Source organism: Mirounga leonina, unplaced genomic scaffold, assembly GCF_011800145.1.
Source record: "Mirounga leonina isolate KUSES-001 unplaced genomic scaffold, KU_Mleo_1.0 Mir_168, whole genome shotgun sequence".
Lineage (NCBI taxonomy): Eukaryota > Metazoa > Chordata > Mammalia > Carnivora > Phocidae > Mirounga > Mirounga leonina.
In genome coordinates, this window is record NW_023270426.1 from 29,353,924 (window position 1) to 29,371,369 (window position 17,446).

At 37.0% G+C, this 17,446-nt stretch overlaps 1 protein-coding gene across 5 annotated transcripts in view; it reads left to right on the plus strand.

Annotated features, from left to right (window-relative positions):
- The window catches only part of RBM27 (RNA binding motif protein 27), a 77,647-nt gene that overhangs the window by 35,321 nt on the left and 24,880 nt on the right, over window positions 1–17,446 (plus strand). For 2 of the 5 annotated variants that reach the window (XM_035014394.1, XM_035014396.1), the window contains exons 9-14: window positions 155–319; window positions 1,946–2,095; window positions 5,113–5,257; window positions 5,910–6,063; window positions 9,062–9,358; window positions 11,039–11,179. In XM_035014394.1, coding sequence (XP_034870285.1) covers window positions 155–319; window positions 1,946–2,095; window positions 5,113–5,257; window positions 5,910–6,063; window positions 9,062–9,358; window positions 11,039–11,179 — 1,052 coding nt within the window. The remainder of the gene's footprint in view (window positions 1–154; window positions 320–1,945; window positions 2,096–5,112; window positions 5,258–5,909; window positions 6,064–9,061; window positions 9,359–11,038; window positions 11,180–17,446) is intronic. The other 3 variants (XM_035014398.1, XM_035014399.1, XM_035014397.1) reach the window with 2 other exon arrangements.

Below are 17,446 nucleotides of genomic sequence, written 5' to 3' on the forward strand. Positions count from 1 at the left end.
TGGAGTTAGGAAGAATCTCAGTAATACCTTTCTCGACTGCCATTCACATTGGTGTACTTTTCTCTGTTCTTGGCTGAAGTCTCAGGAAGTAAGTCATTACCTGAGAAGCTTGTGACTCTCATTCCCAGCTGCCCTCCTGTTCTTTCCTCTGTAGGACAGCCCATGTACTCTCGTGAACATGGTGCTGCTGCATCTGAGCGACTTCAGTTGGGGACACCGCCTCCTCTGTTGGCAGCTCGTTTGGTGCCACCTCGAAACCTCATGGGATCCTCCATTGGGTACCATACCTCAGTCTCCAGCCCCACCCCCCTGGTCCCAGGTAAGCTTTGCTACAAATGGCCATCCACCTCTCTGATCTTTTGTACCACAGCTTGCCAGCCTAAGTGGTGACTGGCATCCTGATCTGCTGTCACAAATTCCCATTAAACCTCTTAGGTAGTTTTCTACCCTGTTTCTCTGCTTCTTTGATTTGTCCCTACTGGTTGATAGATGATGAGGCCTCCTGTGTGTCTGTTATCTCTGGTGTCCTCTACTTTGAGTTTTAATGCCTCAGAAACAAAAGTCATGCTAGTTCTTTGATTTCTAATCCAATAAATAGGAAGAGGATATCTACTTGAATGTTTTCTAATCAGTTATACATTTCAAGAAAAACTAGGTTAATTTTTTTAAAAACAAAACCATCTTGATTTCTTGCTGGTCAAGGATGAACATGTCTTTTTTTTCCCCCCTCTGCCTTATGTGTGGACTGGCTGTGTATAATGTAGTGATTTCCTGAAAATTCTTCCCTCCTGCCTATGTGTACATGTTGAAGACCTGTGTGTGCTTTGTGGGTGTCTCATGAGGTTTTTAACATTTCTCACTTTGCCTTTGGATCTCAGTTCATCATAATTGACTTAAGGACTTTTAAGTTTCTAGGGGTTCTGTGTATTCTCAGGAATTAGAGAATAAGGTCATTTGATTATATAACTTCTTTAAAACTTTCTACAGCTATAGGAGATTTAACTATAGGAGATCTTCTGTCAAGACTACCAAGTAGTAACTGAAAACTTTTTTTTATAATTAATTTGCTGATCTTCTACTTAGAATCTGATTGGCCATTAATTAAGGATCTGAATGTCTCTTACCTTGTAGCTGAAACTTCCTATGAACGCCATAGAGATTTTTCCACTAAGAAAATAAGAGATACAAGGACTTCTAAAGCGCAGTGGGGAAAACCAATGTCTTCACTTAATCTTTACTGTTCTTTGATCTTATGTAGGATGAAGAGGATATATACTATTTAGAGATGAACACTCTATTTCTTTAACACTAACAAAATAGTTATTTAGCAATAGAATTTAAAAAATTAAATATTTTTAGAGAAAACAAAGGGAACGTGATAAAAGTGACATTGATGAGGTTGTTGGTAGTAAGATCATGATTATGTTTAGACATATAAAATTTGTCTTATTTAGCTGTTTGAAAGAAAGCATTTGAAATGTTTTACGTATGAAACCAGCTATTATATCTCCCTTTCAAAGTGTAGATAACCAAATTAGTAGATTGATTTTCCCCCTAATTAAAAGAGTACCTGGAAATTGGTGAGACATGATAACTGAGGAAACTCAACCAATCCTTTATATATTGTATTCATGTATGTGCATGTTTCTCTTAAAATGTTCATTGATGTTAGGATTAGGTGATTAATATAGAGGATAAAAATGGCTAGGTACATAAATCTGGAAATACCTCTGTAATCAAGAATGGATCTGTGTATCTGTGTTTTGGGACAGGAGCATTTTCATTTCTTTCACTTCTAACAGGTATGTCTATATACTGTAATTCAGATATATATGTATAGGTTGATATATTTGTTGAAGAAAAAATTCATTTTTTGCAGTTGTTTATTAATGAGAAATTAACTTCTCTGATTTGTTATGTGTTTTGTTGTTTTGTTTTCCCCCAGATACATATGAACCAGATGGTTATAATCCAGAAGCTCCTAGTATTACCAGTTCTGGTAGATCTCAGTACAGACAGTTCTTTTCAAGAACACAGACACAGCGCCCAAACTTGATTGGCCTAACATCTGGAGATATGGATGCAAATCCAAGAGGTGAGACTGCCTCATACTTTCTTTGATGCTCTTGTTATACAGGAGTTCAGTATAGCATTTCAGACCTCACCAAAGTCCAGAATTACTTATACATTGTCTTTTTGAAGAGTGCTATGCAATCATATCAAGTAAATTTGTTTGAATAACTGTATCTCCAAATTTTATTTTAAAGCTATAATTAGAATATATTTATTTTAAAATAAAAATAATGCTTATATATATATATATTTTAAAAGATTTTATTTATTTGACAGAGACACAGTGAGAGAGAGAGGGAACACAAGCAAGGGGGAGTGGGAGAGGGAGAATCAGACTCCCCACTGAGCAGGGAGCCCGATGCGGGGCTCGATCCCAGGATCCTGGGATCATGACCTGAGCCGAAGACAGACGCTTAACGACTGAGCCACCCAGGGGCCCCAGTACTTATATTTTTTAATTGCTATTTTTGTAGACCTTTAGGCTGTTTTAGCTGTTTACTGGGCACAGTGTTAGATATTAGGTGTAAAGAAAGATGAAATGACATGCCTCTTGCCCTCAGACTCATTGATCACTTAAGGGCCTACTTTGTATCATAAGAGCTGTGCTTCATACTAATAACTGAGAATCTGAAACACTGTAATAAAATCATTTGATCTTTTTTAGTATTTATGATTACAACCATATGTTAGGACCTTTGCAAAGCATAGTCACAAACCTTTAAAGACTAAATGTAAAAAAATAAAGACTAAATGCAAGCATTTACCTTTAATTATGGGTTGATGTCCTTCTTTTTACTCCCCTCTAAAAGATTGGGCTAGAAAGTTTGATGACATTCCAATTCTTCTTACTTATGTAGTTTGATCTGTAATATTTAATTTGAATTTGAATAACTGGCCATGGGCCATCCTGATTTAATTATATAGTGTCCATTTTCCTGTTCTTACCTTCTTTCCTAGCTTGCTTTTACTAACTTTTCTTTACTGCCATTAATATCAGTGTTACCACTACAGACTAACAGTTTTGTGTCAAGATGAAACCAAATGCTTTTATATGTATTATTATCTCTTGTATTCCTTTCCTACAACTCCTTGAAAGTGGTACTATATTTATTCTCTTTTTACAGATAAAGACAGTGAGGGTTAGAGAGGTTAAAGATCTTGCCCAAGGTCACACAGCTATTAATAACAGAAGTGGAACTTGAACCCAGGTGTATCTAATTCTGAAGAATATGCTTTTACCTTCTGTGCTATAATGCATAAATTATTACCAGATTACTTGAAATTAGTGGGAAGATCATATTCTCAGAAATTCATGTTTTCCCTTTGCCACTAGTCTGGTCTTTGTATGCATTCATGTATAGTAATTCATGGCTAATCTCACTGAGGTAGAAGTCATGTGGTTTTTGTATAGCAGGCTTGGTTTGTCATGTTGGCAAGTCATCGAAGTTCTAGCTATACTTACCTTTTATTATAAAACACTTCAGTAAAGAAAAGCACGACGCAATGTTAAGAGGTAATCATAACTGTTCTAGGGAAGATATAATGGCATCTCAAATTCTAGAATGCTTTATGCCATCACAATTGCTATCTCCTTCATTAGTCTTCTGAAAAGAAAGGCCATAACAGGGCAGAGATCATAGTTACTTTATTCACTAATTCAAGCATAAGGTCTAATAAAATTGTTGGAGCTATAGCAGCTGCTGAAGAAATGTATGTTAAATGAGTGAACTTGCCTCACAATTTCCCTGACTGTCACACAGTGAAATGGTATATACTTCCTCCACCCCTCATCCCTGCCCTAACAACTATCCCTACATATTATTCTTTGCTGCTAGTTCTACTTTTGGTGGAGTTACTAAAGTTGAGAATATTCAGAGTATATCAGGCACAGATTTGTGTTACTTACTTTTTTATTCAACACACAGATAAGCCATTGTAAGGTCAGTTTCTTTTAGTCTTAAATGTTGTGTATGAAATATACCACTTTATAGTATTGGCTTTGGATTTTCCTCCCAACTTTTGAGTTTGAAAAATTTTAAACCTACAAAAAATTAAAAGAAGTATGATGAACATCTGAATACCTTCACTTAGGTTTACCATCTGTTACCGTTTTATCACCTTCGGGTGTGAGTGCTTGCTTGTATACGTGTACATTCTTCTCTTTCTCCTTTCTTCCCTTCTCCCTTCACATTTTTTTTTTCTTGAACTACTTGAAAGTGTATTGTAGAGATTGTGCACTTTAGATCCTTTATTTTACATCCAAGAATAAGGTGTAGTCCTATATAAGCACAGTATCTTTGCTACACATAGGAAAATCATAATTTCATAAAAATATCCTGTCTGGGTGAACTTTTTTGTTGAATCACATCAGAATACAAATAATTTCACTATATTTATGGTGCTAAGTTTGCTTGCCTGAGATGATAATTGTTAGATCTCTCCTTTGTAGTGTAATCATTTGTGGAGTGGTACTTCGGCACCACAAATATCTTGTTCTCAGGGCACCTGGGTGGTTCAGTCGGTTAAGCATCTGCCTTCGGCTCAGGTCATGATCCCAGAGTCCTGGGATTTAGCCCCCCATTGGGCTCCCTGCTCACCCAGGCAGCTGGGAGCCTGCTTCTCCCTCTCTTCTATCCCTCCCCCCATTCTTGTGCACCCCCCCCCCCCCGTGCACACTCTCTTTCTCTCAAATAAATAAAATCTTAAAAAAAAAATTTTTCTAAAAAAAAAAATCTTGGTTCTCTAACAGTCTTTCACTGATTTTTTTTTTCTTTTGTTGCATCCATTGAGGATCCTTGCCTGAATCAGTTATTACATTGGAGTTGCCTATGACTTTTTGAACTTGGATATTGTATTTTTAACAAAGGAGGAAAAGGAGGCAGTTGATAATTTTTTCTTGCTGTTAAGCATTTCTGAAAAGGAAATGGTAGTTGGGTGCTGTTCACTGTGCTTTTTTAGCTTTTAAGCTAAATATTTTAATCATTTGAAATTCCCCAAACACCATGCATTGTTAGTAATGTTAATTTTTGTTTCCAACAGCTGCTAATATTGTCATCCAGACTGAACCACCAGTTCCTGTTTCAATTAATAGCAACATAACCAGAGTAGTTCTTGAACCAGATAGCCGAAAAAGAGCTATAAGTGGTTTGGAAGGGCCGCTCACAAAGAAACCTTGGCTGGGAAAGTAAGATAATTTGCTACTTAGTAACATCTAATTGGTGTTTTTGTTATTTTTGTGTGCATTAGTAAATTTGAAAAATTAAGAGTTGTCATTAACCAATGATTTTCAAACTATGTGTCTCAAAGTTAGGGTTCCCAGAGGCATCATTGGAACATCTTAAAAATGGAAGAGCTAACAATATTAATAATAGATATTAGTAATTTGTATTTATTATATATAGACCTAGCTCAGTATTAAGAATTATTGAGACACTGGAAATGAAGAGAAAAGAAGAAAAACTTACATACTTTTGCAGAAGTTGAAAAACACTCCATAAAAAAAATGATGTTCTTTCCTTGCTTTAAAGTTAGACTCCTTGGTAATTGTGGTGGATCTCTTTAGGATATGATTTTTATTCTTATTTGGGCCTCTTTCATTTTGTGATCTTTTGCTATTTAATCTTTTTTCTTTCTTTCCATCTGTTCTGTTCCCATGTAAAAGGAAGATGTGAAAATTATTTTGTAATTTCTGAAGAATGTTAAGTAATTTCTCAAGAATGTAAGAATGTCTTACAGATGACACTTCAATACATAAAAGCATAAATTATTTGTTGGCCTTTCTCGTGGCTAGGCATAAGGTGGGGGAATTAATCAAGATCTATTAATATTCTTTTCAGGCAAGGGAATAACAGTCAGAGTAAACCAGGATTCTTGAGAAAGAATCAGTATACAAACACCAAATTAGAAGTTAAGAAAATCCCTCAGGAATTGAACAACATTACCAAGCTCAACGAACACTTCAGCAAATTTGGAACTATTGTAAACATCCAGGTAAATGTGGCTAGGTTGGTGACAGAATTAATGTGGTTTTACGCATCTTTGAAATTACTCTTGTAAGTTCACTTTGCTTAAATGAGCCGGTAATTAGTCTGATGGTCTCTGCTGAGTGTTTTAAGCTCCACTGTATAGCTCTATGCTCAACTTTATGATGAAATTGTTAAGTTGAATTTGTTTTTTTATGCATTTGTTTCTTATCCACAACTTCTTCCTGAAAGACACAGAGTTAGCGTATTTTTGTTCATAGTGCTATCTCTGGACAAATGACTTTTTAATCTGCTTTAGTATTCTCACTAGGTAGGTGAGATTTTTGGTGATTTCTAAGATAGCAATTTTGTCTACTGAATGACTCATATTGTAGTGAAATAGTAATTCGTTAAGGATGGTTCTAATCTTGAGAATTTTAGTCAGTGCAACATGTTATCTAATATCTCATAAATTGTAGCTTTTGTATTCTGTCTCCAATTTATGAATTTGTGGTTAAGTGTTAACGCTGTGATTGAGAGTACTTGAAGGTCTCATTAATTTGCAGTTTCAGTTAGTCACCCCTGATGGTTAGTGTTGTCATCAAACCAAAATGTGATTTATATAACTGAGTTTAAGAAAGTAGTATTAGGAAATTTGATATTTCAAAGAACTCCAATATTTTGAAAGATTTTTTTTGAGAGATTTTTAAGCAGGTTTTGTCCCTGAATGTAGTACATGTTTAATTTTATAGATGATTGGAAATACATTAAACAAAAGTGAAAAAACAAATCACCTAAATAGCACTACTTTGCAATAACAATTATTAATATTTTAATGAAAAGACATACTATATTTGTTTATATGGGAGAACACACATGCACATTTACACATGTTCTCTTTTTATTTTTTTATTTACTTATTTATTTTTAAAGATTTTATGTATTTAACAGAGAAAGTGCAAGCAAGGGGAGCAGCAGGCATAGGGAGAGGGAGAAGCAGGCTCCCACTGAGCAGGGAGCCCGACGCGGGGCTCGATCCCAGGACCCTGAGATCTTTTTTTTTTTTTAAAGATTTTATTTATTTATTTGAGACAGAGAGAATGAGAGAGACAGAGAGCACATGAGAGAGGGGAGGGTCAGAGGGAGAAGCAAGCTCCCCGCCGAGCAGGGAGCCTGATGCGGGACTCGATCCCGGGACTCCAGGATCATGACCTGAGCCGAAGGCAGTTGCTTAACCAACTGAGCCACCCAGGCGCCCAGGACCCTGAGATCTTGACCTGAGCCGAAGGCAGACGCTTAACCAGCTGAGCCACCCAGGCGCCCCACATGTTCTCTTTTTATTTTATTTTTTATTTTTTATTTTATTTTATTTTTTATTTTTTTTAAGATTTTATTTATTTTTTAGAGAGCGAGCGAGAGAGAAACAGCATGAGAGGGGAGAGGGTCAGAGGGAGAAGCAGGCTCCCCGCTGAGCCGGGAGCCCGATGTGGGACTCGATCCCAGGACCCTGGGATCATGACCTGAGCCGAAGGCAGACGCTTAACCATCTGAGCCACCCAGGCGCCCCACATGTTCTCTTTTTGAAAATACTTTACACGCTTCAAGAATACAAAGTCATACCAAATGTCTCTGATTACTTTTTTTCTCTTACGTGTTTCCTGGGTCATTATTATTTATGGCATTTAGAAAAATAAGATGGCTTAATGTAGTTTGGTAGATGAGTCTCGTCTGGTTTCCATAAAACATTCCATAGACTGGGTGGGTTAAACAACAAAAACTTATTTGGGGGGAAGTCCAAAGTTAAGGTGCTGGCCAATTTGGTTCCTGACAAGGGTTCTCTTTCTGCTTTGCAGATGGCCACTTTCTTGCTGTGTCCCTGAATTGTGGAAGGGGAGAGAGAGCTCTTCCTCTTTCTATAAGGCTTCCAGTACCATCTGATTAGGGCCCCACTGTTATGACTTCGTTTAACTTTAATTATTTCCTAAAAGCCCTGTCTCCAAATGTTATCACGGTGCTGGGTTAAGATTTCAACATAAGAATTTGGGAGGGGGGTTATAAATCAGTCCCTAGCTATAGGCCATCATTTATTTACTGTTCTTTGTTTTTCGGAATTTCTTTTGTTTCTGTTGCTTTATATAAAAACAATGCTGTGGTGAGCCACCTTGTCGCTGCACCTTCATTATTTTTTTATGATGCATTGCTGAATTAAAGGGAATTTTAAGACTTTTTATTTGAGCTGCCAAATTGTTCTCCAAAGGGTTGTGCCAATGGGTACTCCTAAATGCACTGTATGAAGCCTCATCAACACTGTAATATGGATCCATTAAAATTTTTTTAGCCCAGTTTCGTACGTGAAAGATTATACTTGTTTTAATTTGCTTTTTTTAAATAGGTTTCTAATTTATATAGATCTTTTGTAGGGTTTTTTTTGGATATGCCTATTGTCTTTGCCCATTCTTTATGAAAGTATTTACAGTAGTGCTTTTCTAAGCCACTGCTTGTCATATATATTAAAAATACTTTTTCCACTCATCATTCAGTTTAGGGCATATGTGGACTGACAGATTTTAAAATTTTATGTGGTAGAATCTACTGTTCTTTGTCTTTATGGATCCAACTTTTATATGTATGCATAAAAAGGTTTTCCAGACACTCAGATTATACAGATATCCACCCTTTTTTCCTTTGTGTTTTTATCAGGTTTTTTGTTTATTGTAAAATAGTTTCTTTTTCTGGAGTTTATTTGAATGTAAGATATTTGGGAGGGATCTAACAACTTTTCCCCAAGTGGTTAGGTAACGTTACTAGGATTATTTGTTGAATAATATTATATTCTTTTATGTATAATTTTGGAAAATATGCGTATTATCTCTTAGAAGATGGAGAACTTTATTTACAAAGTATTCAGAATGGATTTCAGCAGGCTGTTCTCTGCTTTTGAATTCTTTATCAATAATTTACTTGAATTTAACTATTCGTTAATTTCTGTCGGGTTTTTTTGTTGATGCTTTTGTTTTTTCTTACAGGTTGCTTTTAAGGGAGATCCAGAAGCAGCCCTCATCCAGTATCTTACTAATGAGGAGGCCAGGAAGGCCATTTCCAGTACTGAAGCAGTTCTAAACAACCGATTCATTCGAGTTCTGTGGCATAGAGAAAATAACGAGCAGCCAGCACTACAGTCTCCAACACAGCTACTCCTGCAGCAACAGCAAACACTTAGTCACCTGTCACAGCAGCACCATCATCTGCCACAGCACCTTCATCAGCAGCAGGTGCTGGTGGCCCAGTCTCCTCCCTCAACGGTACATGGGGGTATCCAGAAGGTAATCCACTGGTTCACAGAGAATGAGAGGTCCTCTGGTCCCACCCTCTGTCTAGATCGTTGTTTCTCAGTTTGGATCCTTAGGTCTTCTACATTAAAGCCACTCAGTTTTATCTACAGACAGCAGCATCTCACTCCTGAGAACTTATTAGACATGCAGTTTCTTGGACCTCACCTCAACTTACTCAGTTGGAATCACTATGGTTGGGGCCTAAGCAAGCTCTCCAGATGATTCTTAGGAACTGTAAAGTTTGACAAGTGCTGTCTTCTACTGGAATTGATTACCTGGGTACAAATTCCTGGGCCTTATCTCCCCAAACTTATAGTCAGTCTCTAGATATGAAGTGCATAAATCTACATGTTAAAGAAGTACCCTTAGTGATTCTTCTCAGCAGTAAAATATAGTAACTGTCCACTACCAAACAACTCTGAATCTAGAACTTTTGCTTTGTTTTGTGTTAGAACCAGTCATCCTTGTACTCACTCTTCTGTCTTAATTTTTCCATGTAGAAAACTCTTTTAAAAAGCTCTTAAAACTTTTAACTGAAATGTAACCTCCAAGAAAATGGGGATTCTGTCTATTCATTCTGTCTTCCGTGCCTAAAACAAGGCCTGGCTCACAATACACTTGAGTGAATAGACGAAGGAAAGAACAAACTACTATGCACTAGAGCCGTTCCAATATTGATGATAATGATAACCTTTTCGTAGTGTTCTCTTGTTTCAGTTAAATGCATTCAGATTTTTAAAAAGGATTTCTTACCGTACATAGTCTTCTTTTTTTTTTTTAAAGATTTTATTTTTATTTATTTGACAGACAGTGTGAGAGGGAACATAAGCAGGGGGAGTGGGAGAGGGAGAAGCAGGCTTCCTGCAGAGCAGGGAGCCTGATGCGGGGCTCGATTCCAGGACCCTGGGATCATGACCTGAGCCGAAGGCAGATGCTTAATGATACAGATGTGCCCGCCCCCCTTTTTTTAAAAAGATTTTTACCGTACATAGTCTTAACTCCAGTCATCATCCTTTTTATTTGCACCTAAGCCTGGATTTCTTTTGTCTGTTACACTTCATGTTAGAGCCCAAAGGCAAATGCTTCCCCTAGATGTTGGCCAAATGGTGTATAAAAGTGATCCTGTCAGCTTTATGTTCTATTAGACCCTGTTCTGTTATTGTTATAAGCTACCATCAGTTAAAACCCCCAAATCCCTTAAAGGGAACATTTAAAAAATTATTAGAGATTTTTATCTGTACGAGCATATATACGTATATGCATGCGTTTTTATCCAGATGAGCGTATATGCATGCACCGAACTACTGTTATTGGTATAAACTACCATCAGTTAAAACCCCCAAATTCCTTAAAGGGAACATTTAAAAAATTATTAGAAATGTTTATCTGTACGAGCATATATACATATATGCATGCGTTTTTATCCAAATGAGCATATATGCGTGTATGCATGCATTTTGTTATGACATTTTTCAGACATCCATAGAAGTATGGATAATAGCAATCGTTTGTATATGTACCACTTAAAAAATAAAACCTTACAGATAATTGAAGCACCGTCCCTTCTCATTTCTTTATTTTCTTCCCCATTGTAATCACCACCCTGAATTTGTATCATTCCTGGGCATTTTAAAAACTTATACTACATATGTGTTTATTTTGTGTGTGCAGATAATGAGTAAACCACAGACATCGGGGGCCTATGTTCTTAACAAAGTTCCTGTTAAACATCGTCTTGGACATGCAAGTGGTAACCAGAGTGATGCATCACACTTATTGAATCAGTCAGGTGGCGCTGGAGAGGATTGCCAGGTATGTATTTCTGCGATCCTCAGATATATTTAAAGCTGTTCAGCGACACAGAGAAATTAAGAAATTGACTTTCATCCAGATTTGTAGTGTCTTGTTTCTTCAATCAAGGTAAATGTGAGAGCTAACCTAAGTGTGGCAGGTATACTTCTCTAATTTCCATGATTCTGCCAAAAATTGGCTAAATTTTCTTTTCCTATTCAAAGCAAAGTAGGAATTTGAGAATTTTAGCCATTTATTAATAGATGTCTTTCTTAGTCCATTTCTTTTCCTTTTTTTTAAAGATTTTATTTATTTATTTATTTGAGAGAGAGAGAATGAGAGAGAGCACATGAGAGGGGGGAGGGTCAGAGGGAGAGGCAGACTCCCCGCGGAGCAGGGAGCCCGATGCGGGACTCGATCCTGGGACTCCAGGATCATGACCTGAGCCGAAGGCAATCGCTTTAACCAACTGAGCCACCCAGATGCCCCAATTTCTTTTCCTCTTTAAGTAAGAACTTACTGAAGAAGATTCTGTTGTAATCAGAAGTCAAACTTTGGAATGTATTTTAAGTAGTTTCTTTGCTTTTAGGAATATAGCTGTACAGTGACTTTCCACAATGGTGATTATTTCAAAGAGGGTCTGAAAAATTCTGAAAAAGAACAAGGGAGGACTAGCCCTACTAGACATTAAAAAATATTATGAAGTCTGTATAACCAAGTCAGTTGGCACATGGGTAGACCAACGGAACGGAATAAAAGATGAGAAATAGACTTACTGGCAAATAGGAATTTTTAGATGTCAAAACAGTATCTTAGGTCAGTGGGGAAAATACAGAGGTTTTGATAAATGGTGTTTGGATAACTGGCTAGCCATATAGAAAAGATAAAATTAGATCCATTTTTAAAATTACATAATAAACTAGGATAATTTCTAAAAAGATCTTGAGATTTAGATGCTGATGGAAATGCTAAGTGGTACAACCCCCATGAAAGCAAATTTGGCAGTGTCTGGCAAAATTATGTATGCATTTATTCTAAACCAGTAATCCTCCTCAAAATGTATGCCAAAAGTACATTTGTCAAACTGTGAAAAAATATATGTACAAGGCTAGTAATTGTAGACTCTTTATGATAGTAAAGGACTGCAAACAACCCAGATGCCCATCAATAGGGAACTAGTTACTTAAAATGTAGTAGTACATCCATAGAACAGCGTATATGCAACTTTACAATGGAATGAGGAGTATCTTCATATGAACCATGAGGTGATCATCAGGCTATATTAGGTAAAAAAAAGTTAAATGGAACAAAACATATATAGTCAGCCCTGTTAGTATAAACAAGTAGGTCCCATGAACACACATAAATATTTGCTTATTAACAGAAACAAAAATTCCTAAAATTAAAAGAATTTTTTTTAATTCCTAAAATTTAAATCTTGGTGGTTACAGCAAGAATAGAAGAAACTAGACAACTTTGACTATGTCTTGTTTTAGAGATTTGTCTTGGAACCATGTAAATGGTGATTGCAGTTATAAAATAAAATGAAAAAAGTCATCTCAAAATTTAAAAAAATGAAACAAATAACAATGTTTGCATAAAAGGTACTTTAAAACACAGTTATTTGACTATAGATCGTATTGAGATAAGCCTTGAGGACAAAAGGCAATTTTTAAAAAATATTTATTTGAGAGAGAAAGAGAGTGCGTGTGCATGAGCTTGAGCACGTGGGGGGGGGGCAGAGAAAGGGAGAGAGAAACGCAAGCAGACTGCACTGAGCTTGGAGCCTGACTTGGGGCTCAATCCCACAACCCTAAGATCCCGACCTGAGCTGAAACCAAGAGTTGGACACTTAACCAGCTCTACCACCCAGGCGCCCCACAAAAAGCAATTTTAAAAAGTATTTTTCAGCAGTCATGTTGTTGGCAGCATTGTTATTCTGAAACTGGTTTGTGAGCATTGCAGGATAAATCAAATGAAGAATTATATTGTTGTCACTGACAACTGAGATAAATTAGTGTGGTTGAAAAGAAGTGTACGGTATATGAGATTAAGTAAAAACACTGTAGTCCTGCTTTGAATTGAAAGTATGGTTGATCCTTGAGCAACATGGATTTGAATTGTGCCAGGTCCACCTGAACATGGATCTTTATTATTTATTTATCTATTTATTTATTTATGGTTTTATTTAAATTCAAGTTAACATATAGTATATTATTAATTTTGGGGTAGAATTTAGTGATTCATCAGTTGCATATAACCCCCAGTGCTCATTACATCAAGTGCCCTCCTTAATGCCCATCACCTGGTTATTCCACCACCAACCCACCTCCCCTCCAGCCACCCTCTGTTTGTTTTCTATAGTTAAGGGTCTCTTTGGGTTTTTTTTGTTTGTTTTTTGTTAAAGATTTTATTTATTTATTTGAGACAGAGAGAATGAGAGACAGAGAGCATGAGAGGGAGGAGGGTCAGAGGGAGAAGCAGACTCCCTGCTGAGCAGGGAGCCTGATGCAGGACTCGATCCTGGGACTCCAGGATCATGACCTGAGCCGAAGGCAGTTGCTTAACCAACTGAGCCACCCAGGCGCCCATGGGTCTCTTTGTTTTTATACTATTTTATTTTTCCTTCCCTTCCCCTATGTTTATCTGTTTTGTTTCTTAAATTCCACATATGAGTAAAATCATATGGTATTTGTCTTTCTCTGACTTATTTTGCTTAGCATAATACATTCTAGTTCTATCCACATTGTTTCAAATGGCAAGATTTCATTCTTTTTTTTTTTAAAGAATTCTTTTGCTGGTACACAATTATGTGTTAAACTTATTCAGACAAGTTTTTTTTTCTTAAGATTTTGTTTATTAGAGAGAGATAGTGAGAGAGAGCATGAGCAGGGAGGAGGGAGAAGAAGGCTCCCCACTGAGTAAGGAGCCCTATGTGGGTCTCAGGATCTCAGGATCCTGAGATCATGACCTGAGCTGAAGGTAGACGCTTAACCAACTGAGCCACCCAGGTGCCCATAAGATTTCATTCTTTTTGATAGCTGAGTATATATATTTATAAATACCACATCTTTATCCATTCATCCATTGATGGACATCTGGGCTCTTTTAAACATGGAGTTTTTAAATAATTACAGTAAAGACTGTAAATGTATTTTCTCTTATGATTTTCTAAACATTTTCTATAGCTTATTATCATAAGAATACAGTATGTAACATACAAAGTATGTATTAATTGACTGTTCATGTTATCAGTAAGGCTTCTGGTCAACAGTAGGCTATTAAGTTTTGGGGGAGTCAAAAGTTAAATAAGTGGATTTTTGGCTGTGGGATGGGGGGTCAGCACCCCTTAACTCCTGAGTTTTTCAAGGATCAACTGTACTGATAAAATTCAGATGGTTTTATCTTAAAAAACAAATAAGCAGTAAAAAACTCTAGAACATTTCTTAAATCTGCTCACTGGAAAGATCTAGAAATAATAATCATTCCAAGGGTAATTACCCCCTGCACTCAGAGGAGCCAGGGGTTCTTGAAGAAATGGCTCTCCTCGGATTTGGGGCTGACAGTATTCCAGATGATAAATATCTTAAAAAAAAAGATATTTAGAGATTTCTAGAATCCTGTCAAAGAATGAGAAATTGTCATAAAGGCTCTAGATCTACTCACTAATTTAAAGGAAATTCATAGGACAGCAGAACATGTTACCAGAGTATCGTATAATTCTCTGGTGAATATTGCAGGATGAGTGACGTGGTTTCTTCAGCAATTTGCAAGGAAAAGAAAGAGATGGGAAATGAAACAGTCTTAAAGGAGACTTAAAAGAGATATAACCAGTTGCAGTAGATGGACCTTAATAGATCCCAATTCAAATGGGGAAAAATGTTTAGAAAATTATAATACAGTCTTAGGATGTGAATATCTAATCATATTAAGGAGTCATTATCTTTTAAGTGTGATGATGGTATTGTTATGTTTATTTATTTATTTATTTTTAAAGATTTTATTTATTTGACAGAGAGAGACACAGCAAGAGGGGGAACACAAGAAGGGGGAGTGGGAGAGGGAGAAGCAGGCTTCCCACTGAGCAGGGAGCCCGATGTGGGGCTCGATCCCAGGACCCTGGGATCATAACCTGAGCCGAAGGCAGACGCTTAATGACTGAGCCACCCAGGCGCCCCTATTTATTTATTTATTTTAAAGATTTTATTTATTTGACGGAGAGAGACACAGTGAGAGAGGGAACACAAGCAGGGGGAGTGGGAGAGGGACAAGCAGGCTTCCCGCGGAGCAGGAAGTCCGATGCAGGGTTTGATCCCAGAACCCTGGGATCATGACCTGAGCTGAAAGCAGACGCTTAACAACTGAGCCACCCAGGCTCCCCATATTGTGGTTATGTTTGTTTTTTTTTTTTAAAGATTTTATTTATTTATTTGACAGAGATAGCGAGAACAGGAACACAAGCAGGGGGAGTGGGAGAGCGAGAAGCAGGCTTCCTGCCGAGCAGGGAGCCCGATGTGGTACTCGATCCCAGGACCCTGGGATCATGACCTGAGCTGAAGGCAGACGCTTAACGACTGAGCCACCCAGGCGCCCTGTGGTTATGTTTAAAAAAGGGGTTTTTATCCTTTAAAGATACAACTGAAATATTTACAGACAGAACAACATGGTGTTTGGTATGAATGTGGAGTTGAGGACTTAAGTAAAACAAGATTATAGTGGTCTTCCCTTATCTACAGGGGATACTTTCCAAGATCCCCAGTGGATGCCTGACACCATAGATAGTATCAAAACCTATATATATACTATTTCTTTTCCTGTATATCCTTATGCATAATAAAGTTTAATATATAAATTAGGCACAATGAAATGAATAACAACAATAATAAAATGGAACAGTTATAACAATATACTTTAATAAAAGAGAGGTCACTCTCAAAATATTGTACTGTACTCATCTTTATTCATGTGATGTGAGATGATAAAATGCCTACATGATGAGGTAAAGTGAGGTGAATGATACAGGCATTGTGACGTAGTGTTAGGCTACTGATGACCTTCTGATGAGTCAGAGGGTCATCTGTTTCCAGACCACAGTTGACCTCACGTGTAACTGAAATTATGGAAAGCCAAACTGGATAAGGGGGAACTAATGTATTTTATGTCCCGATAATTGTTGGTGCTTGGTGATGGATACATCAAATTGGTAATATAACTCTTTTGTTTCAAAAATTCTATTATAAAAAGATACCGGGGTGCCTGGGTGGCTCAGTCGTTAAGCGTCTGCCTTCAGCTCAGGTCATGACCCCAGGGTCCTGGGATCAAGCCCCGCATTGGGCTCCCTGCTCAGCGGGAAGCCTGCTTCTCCCTCTCCCACTCCGCCTGCTTGTGTTCCCTCTCTTGCTGTGTCTCTCTCTGTCAAATAAATAAATAAAATCTTAAAAAAAAAAAAAGATACCAAAACAAAGACAATTTTACAGATTTGGAAGTCAGACAGCCCCGACTGACTTGACCTGCCTCTTACTGGCTGTATTAGATAACTCGGGAACATTGGTTCCCTTTTCAATAAGTTGAGTTGCTGTGGGGATTGAAAAATTTCCTGTTAATAAAGCATGGAAGGGGAGTGTTTAATACATACTAAGTGCTCAGTAAATTGTAGGTGTTGCCTTTTTTTTTTTTTAATAAAAACATAAATTTCAGCTATGTAGGGTTCCTACAGTACCTCAGAGACTCTTGTGTAGTTAAAGTAGCTTAATTTTGAGGACAGTTAACTATTGTATGATTGAGAGAAGTTTTGTATTTGGTTATGAATATTTAATGATATTATTTACACAGTTGTTTTCTATGAACTTCTCAATATTATATTGTGTCCCTTATATCATACATTTAATTAAAAAATAAAAGAGGAACATGTGTTAGGAAAGACTTGAACCAGAGAGATTGTACTGTACCATGTAGTTCTGCTAAGCCTTAGGGAAGACTGACTGGAGAGTGGTCTGTTCAGAAGGGGAAAGGAATCTAAATACCAAAACCAGCACGGTAGAGATGACCACCACTTTGCTCAGATCTGTGATCTAACTACTTATGTTTGATTATTACATTTGATTAAATGTAATAAGATTATGATTACAAAGTACCTTAATCCTGTGTTAGGTGATTTGAAGGAGGGTTTAAGGAAACGAGTAATTCTGTGATCAAATGTCTTAATTAGTCTTAACCTAGAAGGAGGGAAAACTAGAATGAGGCTAAAGCTGTAATTGGTAAAGAAGCTGCAGTCATTCCTGTTAGTCA